Source organism: Leptonotus elevatus, chromosome 2 (assembly GCF_054856555.1).
Source record: "Leptonotus elevatus isolate MCC_2025b chromosome 2, RoL_Lele_1.0, whole genome shotgun sequence".
NCBI classification, from domain to species: Eukaryota; Metazoa; Chordata; class Actinopteri; order Syngnathiformes; family Syngnathidae; genus Leptonotus; species Leptonotus elevatus.
In genome coordinates this window covers 37860029-37883071 of record NC_141240.1, presented here as the reverse complement: position 1 = coordinate 37883071, position 23043 = coordinate 37860029, and the positions used below count along the sequence as shown (strand labels likewise).

Here is a 23043-nt window from a genome sequence, read left to right as displayed (position 1 = left end):
TGAAAACAGTCATGGGAGAATAGTGAACCCACGTGGACGAAAATTATACTACAACAACCTTGGGAAATACGATTGTTCTCCAATGTGATGCCATTGTTGGGTGGTTTCGTGTGTTTTTCTTTTTTCAGTTGGTACAGTAATTGCCATTTTCCAGTTATTTGGTGTTTTACCTACATTCCCAATTCTGTTGTACATTTTCAGAGGATTATCACTAAAATGCTCGACTGCATTATGTTTTGCTTTATGTATTGCTTTCTTCATTTCACTTAATGTACATGGAAAATTGAAACTATTTTGGCAATCTTAATTTCATAAATAGTTTTGATAGAGTATCGAAAGGCGCTACATTAGACCAAAGGAACAACTGGAAGTGACTTATAACAACAACTGCAACAAGTCGAGCAACTAACGGGGTGAGTGGCAATGCAGTTTGTAATGTCAAAACCAAGATCGAGTTTTGTGGCCAGGTCATGGAATTCTCCCTAATCCATAAAAGAAAAGAAGAAAAAAAACTGCCACGGGGACTGTTAAACTTGCGAAGGTCAGTTGGCAAAAGACTGAGAAAACAATGAACTGGTAGGTCAGGGGCACAATCCAGTGTTGTTGTTATTTTAGAACAATTCCAATTTATTTCCTTGGGTTACAGTAATGGGCAGACATCCAATCTCATACAATACGTGTGATTAGACGAGGGTGATTGTAATTTCTGAACATAAATTCTGTTCACATAAATTAGAATAAATGCATCAATTCTTTCCATAAAGAGAAAAGCAGATGCAAAAGCAAAAATACATATTTAAGTTATAAACAACCATTAAAGAAAATAAGTGATAGAAATGTGAATTAAGCTTTTCAATACTGGTAAGAGTTTTGGGGAAAAAGGGCAGTGTTGATATTGAATAGCTAATACATTTCCAGTGGATTTTTTGATTGGAAAAAAAAATCCAAGTGAAATAAAAGATTTGGAGAAATGCGTTTTATTTTTATTTTTACAACAGTTCAATTGGTGCTTATTTGTTTCTTAACCTTTCACTGATGGTCCATTTCCTCTTATATGCAAATGTATTAAAAATAAATGAAATTACATTTGAATCAGCTGTCAACAAGATAGATGTTGCAAATCTGTTCTTCTTAGCTCCAGGTATTATAGTTTGCTTTTGAAATAAAAATGTTCTCTATTTACAAGACCACAACAAAGCAAAAAAGAAAGAAAAGCTTCGGAACATGTCCATGTCACATGAATGCGTCATTTTTTACTTTCACATCCATTTTCCTGTACCGCTCATAGTTAGGAGCTTTGATATATTAGTTCAGTTCAGATTTGTCTTTACAGCGTTCAACGAGGGGAACATTCACACCCAAGAGGTTCCAGCAGCTTAATTGGCTAATCTTCTCCTTGCAGTTTTTGTGTGACACATTTGATGCGAATATTTTCTCGCAGGTTGCGGAGACGTGCGCTGCGACTGGTGATTTCCTCCACGTAGGATTTGGGGAACCAGCCCCGTTCCCCGTCGGACAGCCGGATGCCTTCCACCCAACCTGGAAGAAACATCAACCACATTAACATCGGATGGAGGTCATTAACGGAGCCACAGCTTCATTTTGTTCACTTTGCTCCCTTTCCAAAGAAATTAGCCATTTTTATAGATGATTCATTTGTATCATAATCTCTTTTTACAGGAAAGTGTCAACACGGTAACTGCAGTATTACATTTTTTAATATAGGGAGGTACAGTATTTCGAACGGTTCTCTCACCGTCGCTTGTGATGGTCTTGGCATGAAGAATGTCCGCCTTCTCCAGTGTTAACTCATCATGTTCTTGTGCCTGATAGCTTCGAATGCACTGGACCTGAGATATATCTGGGAAAAAAAATGGCAGAATTAATTCACAGCTGTCCCCTAGCTATTTTGTAGGGCTGTTATTTGTACACATGTATATTTTAAGTACAGCATTTATCTACTTTTATTTATGTATTATATAATTATTTAGTAAATAACTTTAGTGTTTAAAAAGTGCAGTCCACATGTTGACAGGTCATTATTTCATGAATCATTTAAAGTTAAACTGATAAAGACACAACTTTGTTTGCATTATTCTTGTGATCTGACTTGTGACTCCGGAATTTTGTTTTGTTCCCATCGTGAATGCTTAAAAGACTTCAAGTCAAAACGGAACCAAAACATTTACATATCATGCATTTGATATTGTTTATTGTAATACAGATTAATTAACTACTCGTGTTTGTTAAGCCATTTGCTCCCAAAAATGCATAAATACGTTCTATTTTAAATGCTTTGAGTGTCCCAAAGACGTATATATAACTTTTTTATTTGTGTGTGTGTGTGTGTGTGGGGGGGGGGGGGGTTATGCTAGAGCATATAGAAGGCTTTGATGCAGCCTCTCAACTGCAGAGGAAGGTTGAAAAAAAATGGTAGTTATTTTACAAACGGCCAGCAGGCGGCAGCAGAGCAAAGGAAATGAACCAGGGCCATGTTGAAAAAAACCTCAATTACTCACAATTCTAAATAGATTTGTGAATAAGGATTCAACTTAACTATATTCTAATGCTAATTGCTGCAAAACGGAAACATTTAGAAAATATCTTCTTCTTTTTTTTTCTGATGAAAGAAGAGACTTTAATCTTCCTTTTGGTAGGTTCCATGTTTTTATAGCAATAGAACACAATATTCTGTGGGCCTTGGAAAATTAGTCAAAATCCAGTAAAACAGCCGGGAGTGAAGGGGATTGCTTCTGTGAAAATGGCTGGGAGTGAAATCAATAAATACACGGGGAGCGGACCTTAAAAAAAAAAGATATTAGATCGCAATCGCAATAGTGAAGAAAACAATTGCAATTATATTATTTTCCCTCACCATCATTTTCGCTGGCTTGCTCGATGTCTTGTAGAGGGTTGGATGGAAACATGGCTGCGATCCATCGCTGCTTCCCGCTCCTTTGTGTAGACAAAAGCACAACACAACTTAGAGAGCACAGTTTTGATGCAAGCGTCCAGTTACGCGCTTATATGTCCACTCGTGTCTTCGGTACGCACTCTGTGTTTGATTTGAGCAAGATCTGATGTTTGAGCTGCTGTCCTTCACACAACTGAAGGTGGAAGATGAAGCCCGAGATTCCTCGCAGCTTCTGACTCAAATCCTTCACTTTGAGCTCTCCTATCTTGGCGTGGACAAACACCAAGAACTTCCAAGTGCTGCAACACAACCACATACAGTTTGGATACAAATTTAGAGAAGGTAAGAATTGTTGACTTTCTCTAAAGCGGTTCATTCGGAAGATACATTTTCTACTGTGCTTGTCCTCATTAGGCTCACAGGTGAGCTGCAGACCATTTCTTAATTACCCTGGATTGGTTGCAGGGCACATACAGGCCAACAAGCATTCACACTCACATTTACACCTGGACAATTTCAAATCTTAAATGAACCGAACTTGTATGTTTTTAGAATGCGAGAGGAAGCCGGAGCACCCGGAGAAATATCACAGATGCACAGGGAGGACATGCAAACTACACACAGGAGCTGAAATTCGAACCCTCAGATCTGTGAGACAAATGTGTTAATCACACGGAAAGTCGAATTTGTAGCAATTTTTTTAAATTACGTTTTATTGCCAGAGTTCAAGTATCAAAAGTTGAAAAAAGATGATTGAGCTCATCTGGCCAAGGTCTTCCATAAGTGTCAATAGGGGCGATTCGATTCGATACCGATTAATCCCGGTACGAATCTATAAATTGATTATTGCGATTTTTTTTTTTACTCAAATTTAGAAAATACTAATTAGTAAACTTGTACATGTACAGTTAGATTTGTATGAAAATGTATTGATCTGAAAATTCAGGCTTATAACTGAGCCACTGCATTTAACAAACAGGTTGCAGTCTGTTTCATGTTTGAACAGCACTGACATCAAATATTAAGGCTTAATGTTGCATTAATATAACATTCTTCCATGCTTAATGTGTGAATCCTAACCCTAAGTAAGACGTTTTGTTGAACATTCCCATTTAAAAAAAAAAGTTTAAAAATTGATTCGGCCGCATATCGAATCGATTCGAGAATTGCGCACTGTAATACCGCGATATATTGCCGAATCGATTTTTTCTAACACCCCTAAGTGTCAACTTAAGGGAAAAATTGACAGGAGGACACTGTTGGTGTCCTACTCTTTCCTCCTGGACAGCAGGAGGCAGTCGTTGAACAGGTGCAAGTACACTGGCTTGGTGGGCAGCTTGAGTTTGGATCCAGAAATACTCATGGTCTGCGTGTCCACCTCCAGAAGTTCGCCGTGCTTCACTAGCCAGCGAGACTGAGAAATCAGAGGAAAGATCTAGAAAGAAAGAAATTGTGTGTTACTTAGATTCTCTAGAAAGTGAAAATAAATATGTCTTGTAAATTTGACACCCAACAGAGTTTGGCCAAATTTGAACGATTACGAAAAAAAATCACCAAGGACATAAAAATTATGACAAAAACCACTCTCGACTAATCTAAAAATAGTAAAATAAAATAAATAAATAAATATCTATTTAAAGCCACAAATGGCTGGACTATCTCTCACTGGGTCACCGCTACGCCAAACTGCTCAGCCCCAGCTAGCTCACCAACTAACCATGGCTCCACTCAACCGACGGACCAGATGTGAGCTCGTCCGAGGTGTCAACTCGGCACTTGGGAATTGAAATAATGATACCGAACTGTTCTGTAAATTGTGGCATCCAGGGAAGATTCATTTTCAGGATGCAGACATAGCTAGCTAGCTAAATGTACGCTGTAGGGATAGAAATGGGTCTGTTAATATTAACGAAGGAAATGGCAATTGTGCCGCATAACCAATAATGCGAACAAAGGCGCTCAAGTTTTTCTATAGCGAGGAGCGGCAAACTCATCTTGGACGCCCAAGTGCGCCACTAGGCAGCATTTTAGCGAAGCACAATCAATTGAGGAAAACTAAAATGGTGAAAAACAGTTATTTCTCCACAATTCTGTAAGACATCATTTTTAGTCTTTGCACATTTTCAACAATTTTCTTCAAAAAGGTACAAAGTATTCAGAAACAAATCACTGAATTCACTTATGGGGTTTGAAAAAAAAAATAATTAACCCTATAATGCCAAACACATATTAAATACAAGACATTTTGAGCCCTCTATTTCATGAGTATAATATTTTTCCCCCATTAAAACCCTGACGTATATGATCTGACACATGCATTGCAAGAATAATCCATTAGAGGGCAGTATCACCCAGCGACCTTGCAAATTCGCCCCAATTGAGAAAGGTGAGACCCCTATACTTATTAATAGTGGGAAATGTTCTTTATGATTTTTGGAAATACTAATATGTTTAATATGTCTGTTTATTATTTTGTTTTTGACAGTTATTAATTTATTTAAAGCATTGTGACCGGATGTATCAAATATGACACAAATCAAAATTCAGATGTGGAAGTTTGTTTTCCACACGCAAAATTTTTTGTTTGTTCAAAATGAACAATAAATACTCTATTTACAAAGAATCCAAATTTTCTGTCATATATTTCATGGTTCAGGCTTTATAGACGATGGCAATCATCAGACTTGTGTCACCTTGCCCTCAAAATGAATTTTCTTATTGAGGTGGATGAGTTCCTCCATCCTCTTCATGGACTGCACACTGGAGTTGCATTCTTTAATGATCTAAGACAAGACAGGAAGCAACCAGAGTAAGGATTTTTCCACAAGTCTTACTTTTGAGAATGATAGCTAAGTACCTTTTTGAGCTCATTGAAAGCCTTTGTAGCAGTGTCCTCATCTCTGGAGCCTGGCACGGTCCTCTTTAAAATGTTCTGCGAGCATTTTTTTTTTTTTACATTCTTTTAAAAATATTCCATCGAAATCTCATGCTGAAGATTCCCAAGTGATTGTCTTTCAAGTGTGTGTAGCGTGTTTTGATTGTACCTCCACCAGCATTTTAAGCCGAGTGATCCTCTGGAATGGGAGGATGAGAAAGGAGGTCAGAGGCAGTCTCTGGCAGACGCTGTCCTCCTCCAGACGGGCCAAGGTGGCGGGAAAGCGAGCTTTCTCTTGCCTGACCACGCGAGAGGGGAAAACGTTGAAATTATTCTTGCAAAATGTAAGTTTAATCTTAAAGTATGAACACTAAATAAAGCGCAACACAACAAATGCGCATCAGGTTGAAAAATGACCTTTCATTTGCCAAGTGATTAAGTTAACTGGATGAGGTTTTGTTTTGACAAAATAAAATACAAAACTCAAAGTTGACTTTAATTTAATATCTTACTTTTGATTACCACAAATTAAGATATGTTTCCTTTTATACTTTACTGAACAAATTATTATTATTTTTCTACATCAAGCATACACACATGGATCAAAAATGACCCATTAGGTTATTTAAGTGTTATTTAAAATTAAATGACTTGATCCTATTAACTCATTCACTGCCATTGACGGCTATAAACGTCAAAAATTAATTTGAACTATTTCTATTAGTTTAGCTTCCCCCCCCACACACACAACACTTTTGTTAACAAGAGTATGAAAACCTAGATTTTTTTATTGTGCATTTAGAACAGATATAAAATTTGTGATTAATCGTTAGTTAACTGGTGAAGTCATGCGATTAATTACGATAAAAAAATTAAATCGCCTGACGCCCCAAATTTTTAATTATCTTTTTTTTATATTTTATTATTTATTCACTGCCATTGGCTGCTATAAAAGTCTAAAATTAATTTGAACTATTTCTATTAGTTCAACATTTTTTCCACTTTTGTTAACAGGAGTATAAAAAACTAGAATTTTTTATTTTACATTTAGAACAGAAATAAAAGTTGTGATTAATCGTGAGTTAACTAGTGAAGTCATGCGATTAATTACGATAAAACAATTTTTAATAATCTTTTTTTAAATGAATTTATGGCAGTGAATGAGTTAAGAACAATATGCATTATCACATGTTCCGCATCAAAGGGAAAATGTTTGCACTTGAGAAATTCTTCGGCTCACTACAAGTTAAGTCATGCAGGTGTATATGAACGCAGAACACAAGCACCCGTGTCTACTAGAAAATGTATTTAACAAGTCACAAAAGTTTTTGCTCTTGTTCTGTGTGTGCAATATAAAAAAAATGTTATTTTGGAAAAACTTGCGACGTGAGATTCAAAAGAAAAAAGCGTGTTTCTAAATAAGGAAAATAACACATTATAATATAGTGCAATATAAAAACAGAGCAATAACATAATTAAATATACTGTAAAAAAAAAAGTTTGTGTTTTAAGATTAGAACATTGAGATTGCGGCTCTTTTCTTTTCGATGTGTGCGCCTTGGCCACCAGGTGGCAGTATATTAAACACATACACGATAATGCATGCATGATGACAGAGATGGTCACAACTCTGTGGGTTTGGGTTTAGTTGAAACTTAAAGACGTTTTAGTTCATCCGGTTATTTGTTTTAGGCGGCAAGAACGAGATGCGTTCAGCAACAAGACAAAGCTCTACTCACAGGAGACGCTGATAGGTCTGCTCTTGGTAAGCCTGGTTGGTTACATAAGGTAAGTAGACCCGGCGCAGAGCCGGGCAGTGATCCAGAACGATGTCACATACGTCAAAACGCAGTATGTCTTCCTCCAACCTGCGCTCCAAGTCCTGAAGGAACCTGCGAGTGACGAACAGCGCTGGATACAACCTCCCGACGAACATGTTCAAGGACAGACGAGCGTGTCATGACTTCACCTCTCGCTGACATCTTTGACTTCGGGCAGCTTGGAGAAGAGCCACTGCTTGTCCTGTGCTCCGAGACATTCGGAGAGCTCCTGTGACAGCATGAAGTGATCCACAGCGATGGTCAAACTTCGGATGTATGAGGCCTCGGATGTCACCAGCTCAAACTTGGCCTAAAAGGAGGAGGAGTTTTTTAATTTTTTTTCTTTCTTTTTTTTTCCAAAATCATTTCTTTTAATATGTTCTGTGTAGTACCCCTCATTAACAATATTCTAATTAATATTGTGTTTGTGGAATAAGAATTAAGCAGATCAATTGACGTCAAACTGCCCTTGGGCTCAAATTGCGAGCGTTGCAGCTCACCTCTGCTTAATTCTTGTTCCATAAATGCAATATTAATCAGAATACAGAGGATCCTTACTATTCGTGGGAGATAGGGAGCAGGAGTGCATGCGAATAGCGAATAATAGCCGCATGTAATTAATATCCAATATAATTGCACTGGGTGGAATGAATGAATAAATAAATATATAAACTACTGCTGTTAAAGTTAAAGATTTAACTACTGGGTTAAAGCTTTTAACTCCTGAGTTAACGCTTTTAACTCCAGAGGTAACTGCAGAATTAAAGCTTTAAAGCTTTAACTTTGACAGCACGAAAATAAACTAAAATAAAAAATCTTGTTTAAGTGTTTTACACAAAAAACATGAATATACCAGCATTTTGATTAAAAAAATAAAATAAAAATCCACTAATAGAAATCGCAAGGGTGGAGCCTAATCGCATGGAACTTTTTTTTTTTTTGTGTGCAATACAAGGTGAAACCAACCTCCTGTAATTTTCTCTGCTCATTGCTGAAGTTGTCCAGCTGACCACTCGAGCGCACATCCGGAATGTCCTGCCACAGGGCAAAAGCAGAACCCCGCGAGGAGCAAAAGGAGCCAGACGGAGATAGACTGGATGGAGACGGGGTCCCATCGGAACCCTCGTCCCTGAGGCCGTCCTCCTCTGTGCCCGGCTCCTTGCCCTGTTGCCTTTGGATCTCTCTGTTAATGGCGACATCGCTGTATTCTTGATACAGGATGGCTACAGGGAACACGGAAACACGTTTTAAGTATTCGCTTTGGAACAGATGGAGAAGAGGATAAAAGTTGTGGAAGAAGTTAACTTACAACTTGGTAAGAATCTGGATAAGCGATTGGAGGAGGTGACAACGGGCGGCGTGCATAAGTCTTCCTCAACAGACCTCTTTCGCATTCTGTCGCCATCAATGATAAATAACATCAGTTTAGTAAACCACTGCCTATTTATTCATCCCTTTTCGTATTTTTTTCCCCCTGTGGAAACGTTCTTTAGCTATTCTCTTAAAAGTGATACTTGACTCGTTGAGCCATTTTCAGCAGTAAAAAGTTAATATTTTGTCCAGAATGACTTTGATAACTTTGTTATTTTTCATGTACAATTAATACCTTTAAAAACTAATTTTCTCACTTGCTGTCGACTGAAAACGACATGTGCTGAGGAAGTAGGTAACGACCAATCATGGTTCAGTTTGCTGACCAAACACAGAAAACAGGTGAGCCGTGATTGGTTGTTACCTACTTCCTCAGCACAGGTGATGTCATCTTCAGTTGACAGCAAGTGGTAAAATTACAAAACATTATGTCATTATCAAATTCATTCTGGACAAAATATGAACTTTTTACTGCTGAAAATGGCTAAATGAGTCAAATATTCCTTTAGTATGTCACCTACTGTTCTCTGCATATCATTGTGGTTTTTGTAACGCCTTAATTTTCATAAAAATCACTTTTTGTCATATTTGTTAAAAATGTGAATACTTCCAGTAGTACACAAGGTTAAAAAAAAAAATTCAGAAAAAATCATATCCACAGCAAAAAAAAAATTTTAAACAAGGGTGAACATAAGTTGCCTTTTAGAGGCGGAGAGATCTCAGGCAGCTGAGAGGATTCAAAAGCGACACGAAAAAAACAAAGTGGATATTTTGCTGTGACCGGCAACTTGCCACTTAGCGCTATTTTGCCATGTACCAAGTCAGCTCTAGTGAATGTGTACTACCTCGCGGTCGAGTGGTTAGCGCGGTCGCCTATAAAGTGCTAGGTCACAAATTCGATTCCCGCTTTGTACTTTTTTTTTTTTTTTTTTTTTTACTACAATTTCTTGACGCAAAATGTGTCGAACCGCGTAATGTTTATTATGGCCAGTGTTAGGCCGGTAATGCCGATAGCATCTTATCTTTGGTGACACAACAAAACGAAAACTTTGTGAAAAGACACAGAAGGGAGTGAAGCCAGGCAGGAACCACGCCCAGTACATGACTCGGTCTGCCGATTGACCACTCAGCCAAAATATCCACTGCCACAGAAAACCCACAAATGGGAAATTTTGTGAATCGCCAACTGTGAATAGGCAGAAGTTGACGTTCTATTCAAATATGTTGCAGCAATAAGATTTGCACATAATTCATACGTTTGTAGACATGTTATGACTGACAATAACCACCGTGCGGAAATATTCACCCAAGTTTGCTGCTCCACCAATGCATTGGAACTCCATTGTCAGTGCTGGGCAGTGGAGGTGCAGGTCCTACAGGACTGTCGGGGGCGCTCTCACTGTAGCCTCCAGAGCTGCGTTGCTTTGTGCTGGTCTTATCTAAAAGAGGGTTAAACGCAAGTAGTGCAGATGTATGAAGATGCGTGTGGGCATACTGTACGTTTTTTATTTGAGGGAACATCTGTTTTTGCCAATAATATTGATCATTTATCATTCATACACCGACTATAAAATCATTGTTACACTGGAAGTGTTGTTTAAATTATCCTGTAGTCGACCGGACATCTTTATCTATGCATGGTTTTGTTTTGTTTTATCTCAAAAGGGTAGCAGATTTAGCTTCAAGAGCAGAGTGGGGTTGATTTACTTACTCTCAATGAATTATTATATTTACTCACGATCTGGGCTGAGACCGGCAGAACTCTGTCTGTCCTTGGAGGCCACTCGAGCTGACAGTGACTTTCCCAGCTTCAAGGTGAAGGAATTTTTCCTTTGGGACAGCTGGAGTCTGGAAATGAGTTCTGAGGCCGAGAAGCGTCGCCGCTCGTGGTCTGCTTGGCGACTACGTGGCACACTGCTGCCCCCCATTGCCATCGTTGACGTGTCCTGACTATCTTCTCTCACGCCAGGTAGTGAGTCCTCCAGCATCGGCAGCCTTGCTACTGGTTGATTGAAAATGTCATCCTGACTGAGGTTCTGCGGGTCTGGAGCAGCTTCTGTAGACGAAGGGCTGGTGTTGGTGTCTTGTGAGGATTGGTCCTCCTCCAGGAAAGACGAGAAGGTTACAGGGAAGAGGAAGTCAGCATCCAGGACGGGGCTGCTGAGAGAGTCGTCACTGAGGCTGTCTGGAGAATAAACCTGCATCTTGCGGCCTGCGGACAACAACACAACTTGTAACACAATAGACATCTGTGAAGAGTTAAAGAAAGCGCACACACTCACGGATGGACTTCTCCTTAAGCGAACCTTGGGATGTTCGCCTCTGCGGATGGTAGGAGTCCAAATTCGGAAACTCTGGACCCTCGGGTGGTGATGGAGAGCAAGGTATCTGGGAGTCCCAGGAGTCTCTGTGTGTGGAGCGTGAGGACAGCGGGAAGGCCAAAGGGAGGCTCTGAGGTATGTGTTGGGGACGATACACTGATGTGGCACTCTGTGTTCCGCCATCAGTCTGTTCCAGTGAAAACGTCCTATGACCACTTGGGCATTCGATGTCCCCTGTACTAGTATGACAAGAGTTTGAAGTTACTGCTTCATCCTCCTTGTCCGTTCCGAGGTAGCTTTTAGCCCAGTCAATCAGTTCACTCTGCGAGTCAAGGGGTGGTGCGTAGGTGGCACATTGTTGGTCACAAGTAAGGTCGTGTCCATTTAGTTTAGCATTTGCTGGTGGCTGAAGATCGATGAAAGTCAAAGACTCCTGCTGGCACACGGCCACGTGCTTGTGGTGACACGGGCGTGGCAGAGGCTCGTCGTCTTGGTGGCCTGAGATTAGAGCCGTCGACTTGCCCGGGCCAGGGAGCCACATGCTGCGGTCGTCTCCTCGGCAGTGCAAAGCGTGATGGTGGGGCTGGAAATCAGGAAAAGGAGCGAGTCCATACCCGGGAAGCATGGCTACTCAGACACACTGCATCTGAGGGAGGGAGACGGAAAATACAGTGGTGACAAGGATTCTGAAACACTTCCAACAATGGACAGCAAAAACAAAGAAAACAGCAGGGGCCCCAAGGTTGAATCCTGCGGCACACCATACAACAGTGGGGCACAGCAGGACTCAGAGCAACCAAGGCTAAGACAACAAGTTGTCTGCCAAAAAGAGCCAAAGTTTTTGGTCTATCCAGATACTCATATACTTATATTCTGCAACAATAACATAAAACATTCAAATGTGTTTGCCTCACTGATCTGTATATATTACTGGATAGCCGATAGCCCGTACATGCCCGTGCAAGCCTTTGAAACCACAGGGCGGCCATCTTACTCCTCCCAACTCGCGAGCAGACTACTGTGCAGATTAGACAAATACAGTTCGTAGGCTCTTAGTATATGGGGGGGGGGGGGGGTACAATTTTTTTAACAAATGGACGGTAGGCTATGTGCTACTTTGAACACCCCCTTTTTCTTTTATCACTCAGCTCCTTAGACCCCAATATTAGATTTGGCAGAAGCATATTTTGTTGAGTTACAGTTATAATTCTTTAATAAAAAATATACAAGTTTTTTCCTGTAAACATCATTAAGCGTATAATTTATACATGTATTTAAGGTTAGCTGTAAAATATCTGACGTCCTCTTGTTTATATTTAACAAATTTAAAACATCATAAATCATGCTGTTTCTACTAAGTATTGTCTCAAATGTTCTCCAATTTCGATAATGTAAATGTTTAGGATCTTATGCCGAGGAACATTTCTTGGGAGGAGTAATATGGCGGCCTCGCGTTTTCAAAAGTCTTGGCCTATCGGCGATCCAGTAATATATGCAGATCAGTGGTTCGTCTGCAGCAACGCAGACAGGAAATGAGAATTCAACTTCCTCTTTTTGTTGTCAATGTGCAGCTGCTGGAAAGCCACACCTGTTCTAGTCAAGGCAGCCATGACAGTCCGTCTTATCTCTCACTGCCCCGCCCCACCCCACCCACAACCCACCACACAAACACACACACACACGGTTGGTAGGTAGTTAGCACAAATGGGTTGTGTGTTCCCAGACAAAGGGTGTCTTTATGCGTGTTTGAGCCTGGCTGACACCTGAGAGTCTGTGGGAAGCGCTTACACTGATCCGCTCATATGATGGCAGCCACTGGACCCGAGACACAAATTCGAGCCTAATGTCACAACGCGATTGAGCGGTCAGCAGACATCACATTCCAGTAAACAATTCATACAGTATTTTTTTATGGATGTCATAAAGCCGCCTCAAAAATCCCAGAAAAGGCATCAAATGATCTGATTCCACCTACGCATTCCTCAAGCTTCAGGTATCAAATCACACCATTAGAAATCCAATTCCCCAAATGTGTCATTTTCCCTATCTTAGCACCAACAGGTTGCCATTTGGGGCTCTTTCTACCATGTAATTTCACTTGAGCTTGAACACAGTCAGACATAAAGGCCTCTACAAAGCTATGTGCCCCAGTTGAAAAAATGCACGGCTGTGCTTTCTAGGTCAGATTCTGAGTTTATGCCTTTCAGGGGGATGTACAGTAATTGATGTATTTCCTGCATTTTGAGGGCGTTGCTACCCGACTCAAATGTCAACAAAGTAGGGCATACACAATGTGTCGTGAACAGTGGATGATATGCTAATGCTCTATATATTGGGGTTCAGTGTCATGCTCATGGACACATCGACATGGTCACCAGGAGTGCGGATCGAACCCAGTCAACCCACAACCTCACGGATGGGAGATGACCACTCTACCAATGAGCCATGCTAGCCAGAAAATAAATTATTTTGGATAAACGCTGGCTGATAGATTGAATATAAAAAGTGCGAACCCAGGTTCAAATGCCAGTGTGATATTAAAAAAAAAACATTAATGATATAAAAACAGCATCCGTCATTAACGTGACCTACAATGTGTACAACTCAAGTGAAAAAAAGAGGGGAATTAAAAATAAACAACTGAGATTACTGTAGTTGCACAAGTGTTCACACCCGCTTATAACTGGGATGTTGCTGTGTTCCTAAGTAAAGAGTCACATTCAAACACATTTTAAATGACAGCCAGCACACACCTGCCACTATTTTAAGTTCAGATGTTCTTATTAGTTTTTCCTGACATTTTCTTTCTTTCTCACAGAAACTTGAACGCTTTGTGCTAACACTAACAACTAATTTGAACTATACATGTTTCCACCCACCTAGTCAAAGGCCACAGATCCAGCTGAAGAAAAACGACCCCAATGCCACCATCACGCTTCTACCTGGCATTTGCACAGGGGTGTGCAGACTTTTATTTTCCTATTTCGGGCAATCAAATCTAAAGCGATATCTAACCATTTAACCTGAAAGTAATTGAAATGCACATAGCTGTAGCAACCTCAGAGATGCTACTTCAGCGGTCTTTGTCATCGACGACGGAGAAGCCAGGACACAGCACAGTGGCTCGAGCCAGTCACAGTGGGGTGAGAGTTGCTGGCGAGGGTGCGTTGTGTGTGCGTGTGAGATCACAACGGCACACTAATTACATTGTGTGTGTACACACACGCGCGCACCATTATCATTCAGTCTTGTGGGATTTTTTCTTTCTTTCTTTTTATCTTTTGTGTGTGTGTGTGTGGGTGTGTGTGTGTGGGTGTGTGTGTGCATATGTGCGTGCGTGTGAGTGTGTGCTCATTAATTCACCTAAAACCTATTAAAAATCCCATACCGTTCACCTAAACCGAATACTTCAGAATCCAGCTAGAGTTGTGAGGTTGTCAGGAGACCCGAGGAAGGATCAAAGAAAAGTGAAATCCAGCACCGACCAGACATCAACACTTTTTTTCTTTTCAAAGCAAAACAAAGAAATTCGCCATTTGAATCAGTCATATATGAAGTATGCTGTTATATGGCTTTAGATTTTTAGCAGCCCCAGGAATGTATTCATGACCGTTTCAGACATCAGCAGCATTCAGACTGACAATCTGTCTGTAACTGGTGGGACGTACCGGGGTGAGGGGTTCCTGGCGAAATGCCAACAAAAATTTATGACAGCTTGGAAAAAAAAACGGTTGCCATCTCGCAAGTAAACGTCAAGAAAAGCTAAAGAAGCCTGGACCTTTTTTGCAGCTCACTTAGAAAAACGTTCTGTCAGCCATTTACTTTCTGATAGTCGAACGGCCTTAACAGGCCAGTGACAGTGACTGGTATCGACAGCCTTGGCAAGTATCCGATACCTTGAAATAAAGCCAGTTTTGGTCTGATACGATCCCTGGAATCAGAATTCGTCCATCCCAAATCAAAACCCTAACATAATGCCATAAACAAATAAACAATATTTGTCCATTTGAATTCACCTCCACTGACAACTGATCCTTCTACACTCTAAAAACAGTTTGGTCAAAACTATACAAAATGGACCGATCCTCTCATTGGGTAAATTTGACCCAACTTTGAGTCAAGAAATGGGTATTTTAGTGTAAAACAACGCATAAATATTGGTCAAATCCTTTACTTGGGTAAAAAAATAAAAAACAAAAAATCTATAATTGGGTTACTTTTGAGTGTAATTTGCAGTGGCTATAAAAAGTGTACAAACTCCAAATGCCAGGTTTTTGTATTATAAAATAAATGAGACCAAGATAAATCATTTCATTACTTTTCACATCAATTAGTTGAAATATAATAAGGGAAGTAAAATATAAATGACTGAAGTTATGTGAGCCCACAATCTAATAACTGCTACGCACATTCAAACCAGGGTTATAATAGTTTGGGAATTTTCATTATTGTTAGTATTCATTTCATTTTTTTTATTTTTTTATTTTTTTATGTAGTTAGCTTTAACTTTAGGGGTGTGCATATTTTTGTTGTTTTTTTTAGTTTCCCCTTCCCTCTAACATTAGCACTGGCACTTTTAGACTCAGCCCTTATATTGTTTTTTAAATTTAGTTAGCTTTAATTAGTTTTCAGAGTGAGTTTGTTTTGAGTTTTTACTAGTTCTAGTTTTGCCTTGTGAACTCACTTTTGGGGTGTGCACATTTTTGTTGTTGTTTTTTTTTAGTTTCCCCTTCCCTCTAACATGAGCACTGGCACTTTGGACTCCGCCCTTATATTATGTTGACAGGTTGGGACATGCTACGCTTTCAAACGAGGAACATACCGACCAAACTGACCGTTCAACAAGTAGTGTCCCTTCAAATAAATTGAATGGAGTAAAGCCTTGGAAAACACAAATACACTGATCTGCTTTGTGTGTGTGCTAAGGCTGGACATTTTGCTGCAAAAACTAGGAAACACTGTTTGTTTTGTTTTTTTAACGAACAGGTGTGTGCAGCCATGGCCTCGGGCTTCTGAATTTGCACGCCGGCGTGTGCCAAATGTTCTGAGCCGTGCAGAAGAAATTAATAGCTGAAAAGATTTGACTTATTTTTTTATAAATCAAAGCCATCAATCAAGGACATTGTTAGTGTCTTGCACACTAGGTGGTCCTTTTAATAGTCCAGCTTTCAAGTTCATGTCCAATTTCAAGGGCCTCGTCCTCCCCCCAGACGATAACACCCTTGGATACTCTCAGACACTTTTCCACATTCCCAAGATGACTTGGACCCACATTCCTCGCAAATGGACTGCTAAACCGAGGCCGGAGACAATCAAAGAAAGGCAACGGCACACGTGTGCACAGGTTGCTATTATGGATGGCTGGGACCACTGCTATTTAGGTCACATGACCCAAAACGAAGAAGAAACCAGGTAATGGTATATGACATGTAACATGTGTTCTCCAAACAGGCAGTTGTGAGGCAGTAAAGGCGGAATGGGGCTTTTGCCTCGAAATTTGTCAGCAATGGTGGGAAGTAATCAAGTACAAATATTTATTGTAGTTACTATACATAAAGCAGAAGTGACATTTTTCTTCTAGGGGACCCTGGGCATGGCTGCCTCGGTGTGCACCGACCGTGGTTAGCCACAATACCGCCATTGGCCCACTGAATTTCAGTGGCGCCAACACAATAAAGAGACGGCCACAAACCGACCACATATTGGGACGTTCTATTTTAAATATTGCCATGGTCCTAAAAACGTATTTATATGTTTTTTTTTTGTTTTTTTTAATGCTAGGGCTTTGATACAGCCTCTGACCTGAAGAGGTGGCTTAAAGCAATGGTAGTTTAGTTATTACCAAAAACGGCCAGCAGGTGGCAGCAGAGTATAAGAGATCAGCCAGGCCCATGTTGCAACAAGCTCTTTTCGTCAGTGTTTTCAACAGGTTTGATGAAATTTAGCTATATTCTAATGCTAATTGCTACAAAACCAAACAGATACAAATATACTTTTTTTTCCTGATGAAAGAAGAGACTCTAATCTTTGTTTTGGTAGGTTCCATGTTTTTATAGCAATAGAACACAATATTCTGTGGGCCTTGCAAAATCAGTTAAAATCCAGTAAAAGAGCCGGGAGCGAAGGGGGTTGCTTCAGTGAAAATGGCTGGGAGTGAATGAGTTAATGGCAAGCAAGTTGGCGTTTACAGTTAAATGGAACACACAACAAACAAAATTACACATACGGTATAGCATATTTAAAATCCAGTGCTAATGCTAGCTGTCAATGTAAAAGTCCATTGAGAGGCTAATAGAAAACTAGCATCGTGTTACGGGAGTGATATTCCTTCGAATAACAAATATTCACATGCAAACACTGGATGAAGACATACTGAAAACAATATCAATATTAAAAGGCATATATTCTTCTTAATCTGTGAAAAACGAGTTATATTAATAAATTCAATCGCAACTTTCTTGTTCTAGTCTCCTTATCTAATTGGAAGTGTTTATTGCATGCCTGCACAGCACCACACCACCCCACGCATACCAGGACCTTTACTTGTATATATTAGCATTGTTTCTAACTTTTTTGGGGGTTCTTATATTTACAGTTGAATTTTGGTAGTTGAAAATGTTTTGAAATCAATGAATAATCATCTTTCTTAACTCATTCACTCCCAGCTATTTAGACTGAAGCAACTCTCTTCGCTCCCTGCTGTTTTACTGGATTTTGACAGATTTTGCAAGGCCCACAGAATATTGTGTTCTATTGCTATCAAAGCATGGAACCTTCCAAAAGAAAGATTAGAGTCTCTTCTTTCATCAGGAAAAAAAGTATATTTCTATCTGTTTCTGTTTTGCAGAAATTGGCATTAGAATATAGCTAAGTTTCATCAATATTCACAAATCCGTTTAAAACAGTTGGGAAAACAGCTTATTGCAACATGGCCTAGTTGATCTCTTATACTCTGTTGCCACCTGCTGACCGTTTTTGTAATAACTACCATTCTTCAAGCGTCCCTCTTCAGTTCAGAGGCTACATCAAAGTATGCTCCTGCATAAAAAAAAAATATAGTAAAAAAACGTTTAAATACGTTTTTGGGACTATGGTAATATTTAAAATATAATGTATTTATATATTTTTGGGTGCAATGAGTTGATTGTGATTTCAATATCAATCAATGGTGATTATGGTGATTATTATTTTTCCATGACTTTTTGGGACACTTTGGTGGTGTGTAGTGAGATTTTTTCTATGGAAACGCTGCAAAGGGTAATAATGCATGTACGCGAGACGCCTGCAGCCATAAGCGGACTAGAATGAAAATCATTATTTCAGAGATCAGACACAGACACGCTTGACATTACAAAACATTTAGTCATCAGCGCGGCAGACAGCCACCTCCGTTTAGCCTCTTACGGCAGACTGGAAATGAGCCAATGCGTCCACAGCGTTAACTGCGCACCCAAACGTGTCCAATGTGCCTTCACAAGCCAATCTGTCTCCCCCTGAAGCCTGCAGATGAGACGCTGAGGTCGTGTGTTGACTATCGTGTACAGTTTGTAACAAGCTGCCGTGCGGCATGAACATACCCCAGACATGCGCTTACCTGCCCCGCCGTGCAACACCCCCTTGGTGTGCGGCAACCGACATCTTCTTCTCACCCAATATTATCATTAGCATTATTAATGATCGGGGAAGCAAATGATCCTCGTACACAAGCTTGATGTTTAGCGACAGGGCTGTGCTAAAAGTCAACGCGAGCTGACAGATTCAATTCATTTAGACTGAAAAGGGGGCAAGTTAAGTCAACGCAGACATTTATAAATATTTATGTGATAAAAATGTAGTTACCGGGGCAGGTCTGACAAACTAAAATGTTTACACTGTGCATAATAATTAAAGTGGCTTTTTGAAAATTCATTGGTCAACAGTACATTTGCTAAAGCAAAACAATTATTTCACATCCTGTACACTGCCATATTGGACATTTTTGACTAGTAAAAAGGTTAGCGGTGTGTTAGCTTTAATGAAAAGTTAACTGAGTTTTGAACAATAATGAATAATCGTGCTATTAAAGTTAACGGCCAGTTAAATCTAGTTCATTGTGGTTAAAAGAATAACCGAGTTTTGAACAACTGGGCATTGTTCGCTACCTCACCTAGATGAGCTAGACGGTGCCACCTCTCTTATCTCGAATTTTTGCTTGCAAGTAGGGATGCACGATAATATCGGTGGCCGATAATTATCGACAATTATCGACCAATTTGACGCCGTACAGATAAAACAGATAATAAAGAAATCTGCCGATAATAATAGACATGCCACGTTGGTCCATAACGTGCGCAACCTCATGTTCACGGAAAATGCATCATGGCGACATGGCAGTCACCAGTGTGGGATTTCTTTACTGTCCTGTTATGGAAAATAACTATTTAACATGTATTAACATAACAAGTTGTTATTTTCTTTAACAATGGGATTTTCACTTCTTTTAAATGACGCAATATCAAGGTGACCTGACCTGCTCCGGACAGACTGCTTGCTTTCCTGTCTAGCTGACCCTCCCTTTCTCCTCCCAAAACCTAACCAGGCTGCATAAAAATCTTCCCATGATAATTTACTGCGCACACTCTCACAGATCACCTCTTGTAGACTGCTCTGTAAGACTTGTGCATATTTGAAGCTTCAAATATAAGCAAACCCAAAAGACAAATTGTTTTATTCATCTCGCCTAACTACTGAAAATTACACAACACTCCCCCAAAATGTTACCCTCGCAGTTTTTGGTTGCATTTTTAAAACGTGACTATTTTGTTTTGGCAAACTCAAAATGAGTTGCTGGTTGTCTTAGAAGCAGAGATAACGATAACATGCAGCTTCATGGCGCTTTACATAATGTTTTAATGTATTTGTACACGGTTCGAAAGCATATTTGTGTTCAAGTTAATTTTGCAAACAATTATCAGCTTACTTATCGGTTATCGACATCTGCACTTTTGAAATTATTTGATCAGTATCGGTTGAAAATAGCATCATCGTGCAGCCCTACTTGTAAGTCAAAGCGAAAAAGTGTCATCAAACTGGCACCATTGTACTTGACACCCAGAACAGCAACTCTAACGATGAGCCAAAATCTTTGCTATCAAGCATTCTCATTCTTGCATTCCAACACTCAGTGGCAGAGAGTATGGAAATGCTTGTCTTTCTCCATATGTGACCTGCGACCAATCTGGGCTTTTCCCACCTACATGTACATGTATTGATATCGAATACCTGAAAGCTGCGAACAGCCCAGCACAGTCGCCGGCCATCTGCAACAGCGTGAAGGTGCTGCAAGCCGTCGAAGGCTCAGGCTGAGGAGCTCCATTGTCCATCGCTGTCTTGTCTGCCTTCTGTCCTCACACCTGCTTTCATTTGGAGAGAAAAAAAAAATCTTGCACTCCTTTTTGCTTGCTCAGAGAAACAAAACCAAAAAAAAGGTTAGAGACTCACAATGCAGCTCTCCAGACTGCGTCTATCTCTCTTCTCACTCCTTTCCCCTTCTTCCCTCCTTCTGTCTGTCCCTCCCTCTCTCTCACTTTCTGCTACTGTTGGCTTCTCGCTCTTATTTTCTCTCTCAATCTCCTCCTCCCTCTAACTTGAAATGTTCTCTCAACTGAGCACCTGCCCGAGGAGGGAGCGACAGTGAGGAAAGCAAACTGCGGGTGAGGTTTCACGCCATGCTGTTGTGTTGTTGATTCAAGTTCACTTTTGACTTGAGTCCTGTAATTCGTGTTGTATTCATTTGCTGTTTTCCCCCCTAAAATGAGTTAAGTGTTTCTCAAATTATTTTTTTTGTTACAGGAAGTAAATATTTAGCACCCCTCGAACTCTCCGCTGCAACTATAAATAGTGTCATTTGTCCATAAAATTGTTGAAAGCACACTTCTGCAGAGAAGCTAATTATCCTTGCGCACTTTGACAATGAGAGCGCCACTGCCACCTACTGTATTGGATGTGTAATGGCACTTGATGCTAGTATGGCAAAAAAATAAATTCTTGGGGTCGTACGCGCACCCTCTGGCATCACACCACACGCACCCAGTGGACTCACCCCGATTTAAAAAGGACTGGTATAGGTCCAATGAAAGTTTAAAATTAAAGGTACTCAATGTGTAATCAAATTATTATTATTTTAAATTGATACTACAGTGGACCCCCGCATACTTGCAGTTTGGCACCTGCAGAGCTAGTCCCAGATTTATTGTTCCCAATATTTCTTTGGGGGGAACTGACCCACTCTTTTCTTAGAAAAGGCTAATTGTTGGTTTATTAGTTTTGACAAGAATTTGGGGGGTTTCCAAAAATATATCTATGTTCGGTATTTTTATGTTATGCGCGGCAATTGTTTGTAAATGTTTGCTATTTGTGGGTTGGTGCACTGTATTCCTGTATTGATGTTAAAATTAACAACACAAATTGTTCATTTACATGCAAAAAAAATAAATCTGTTCTTATGTGATATCAGGAGCACTTTTCAAATGTGTTGGAGAATCGTCTATCACTAAGATGATGTGCAGACATCTACCTCCACAGTTCATTTTATTTTTATTTATTTTTTTGTTTCTTAATTTCAAACATGTATGTAATATTCTTGTTTATAACTCAACTGTGGACAGTACATTTGAAGGGTAATATAAGGTCGCTTACAGTGTTTTTCATACTTGTGGGTGCTTTTCACAAAAAAAAAAAATCTTGTTTTGTGTTGCGTGTATGAACTGATTAAAACGTTCTGTTCTATATGTACTCACTGAAGGCAAGATGTACTATGCAATTAAATTTTCATTTTCTGCAGGCAAATCATGAACATGTTAAAACATAGCAGAAAAGAGCATACTTGAGTGACATTATTTCAATACCTCGTCCGTTGATATGATGTAACAGTAGCACAGCAGAAACCACTCGGAGTACAGTTCTAGTAGTAATCATCAATGACAACGCCCTCTGCTGGTCCAAGTCAAGATAACAGAAACATTTCATAAAATGTATAGAACAGTGAGTGAAAAGTTCTTCAAAAATTTGTTTCAGCCTGTTTATTACTACTGCCAATATGAGTTGACTAAATAACTAAATAAAGAGAACTACACTTTGTATGTTTAGCTTCATGCTAAAACGTGATGCGAAACCCAGATATGCGCTAACCATAGCATCTAGCTATATAGAATCTATATGGCACTATTTTAACCCTTAAGCAACAAATAATTGGACACAAGCAGTACAGCAACAAATAATATCAGAATACTCACGTGTTTATATTATATCATCTGCGAAGAATGACAAATGCCGCTACTGAGGAGTTGTGGCGCTCCCTATGGCTCCATGTATATCCATCAATCCACGCTTATCCCCACAAGTGTTACGGGTGTGCCAACTTTTGGGCAAGCGGTACAGTATGCCCTCAACTGGTTTCCAGACAGTTGCAGGGCACAAATAGACAAAAAAGACACACATTTAAACTCACTTTCACGCCAACATAAAATTTATATCTGTATGTATATGCACGTGTATTATACTGCCCCCATGTGGCCAAGGTGCCCAGTAAATTAAGGCACAAAGTGTCAGAAAAACATATTTTTTACATTCTACTTCACAATGTCACTATCCGTTTCTGTTCTGTGACGTTTCATTCCACATGCAGGCACAAAACTGTGATGCAACTATCCTACATTTTTTTTTATACATTTGCAATGTAAATGATTTACAAGCATCTTTCAT

At 39.7% G+C, this 23043-nt stretch overlaps 1 protein-coding gene across 6 annotated transcripts; it reads right to left on the bottom strand.

Annotated features, from left to right (window-relative positions):
* Nucleotides 1–852: 852 nt before the first annotated feature.
* Nucleotides 853–22784, bottom strand: arhgef19 (Rho guanine nucleotide exchange factor (GEF) 19). 6 transcript variants are annotated; one of them, XM_086070345.1, is made up of 18 exons: nucleotides 22575–22784; nucleotides 22188–22275; nucleotides 20563–20696; nucleotides 11263–11947; nucleotides 10719–11192; nucleotides 10287–10419; nucleotides 8919–9004; nucleotides 8576–8832; nucleotides 7759–7919; nucleotides 7529–7681; nucleotides 5959–6088; nucleotides 5772–5846; nucleotides 5608–5697; nucleotides 4186–4349; nucleotides 3055–3213; nucleotides 2876–2955; nucleotides 1757–1861; nucleotides 853–1539 (listed from the first exon to the last, which is right to left on the bottom strand). In XM_086070345.1, the coding sequence occupies exons 4-18, from the start codon at nucleotides 11924–11926 to the stop codon at nucleotides 1385–1387; spliced, it is 2886 nt and encodes a 961-aa protein (XP_085926471.1). In that variant the 5' UTR covers nucleotides 11927–11947; nucleotides 20563–20696; nucleotides 22188–22275; nucleotides 22575–22784; the 3' UTR covers nucleotides 853–1384. The 6 variants fall into 6 exon arrangements, with proteins under 6 accessions (XP_085926471.1, XP_085926473.1, XP_085926469.1 ...); XM_086070347.1 differs by having other exon boundaries at nucleotides 20563–20693; XM_086070343.1 differs by having other exon boundaries at nucleotides 22188–22272.
* Nucleotides 22785–23043: the final 259 nt, after the last annotated feature.

What these genes read in the sequence shown, in the direction of transcription:
- arhgef19 (XM_086070345.1), bottom strand. Translation starts at nt 11,926, where the DNA reads ATGCTTCCCGGGTATGGACTCGCTCCTTTTCCTGATTTCCAGCCCCAC. An exon ending in CAGACCTATCAGCGTCTCCT is followed by an intron (nt 6,089 to 7,528) that starts GTGAGTAGAGCT and finishes TCGCGTGGTCAG; the next exon opens with GCAAGAGAAAGCTCGCTTTC. An exon ending in TTGCTCAAATCAAACACAGA is followed by an intron (nt 2,956 to 3,054) that starts GTGCGTACCGAA and finishes GTCTACACAAAG; the next exon opens with GAGCGGGAAGCAGCGATGGA.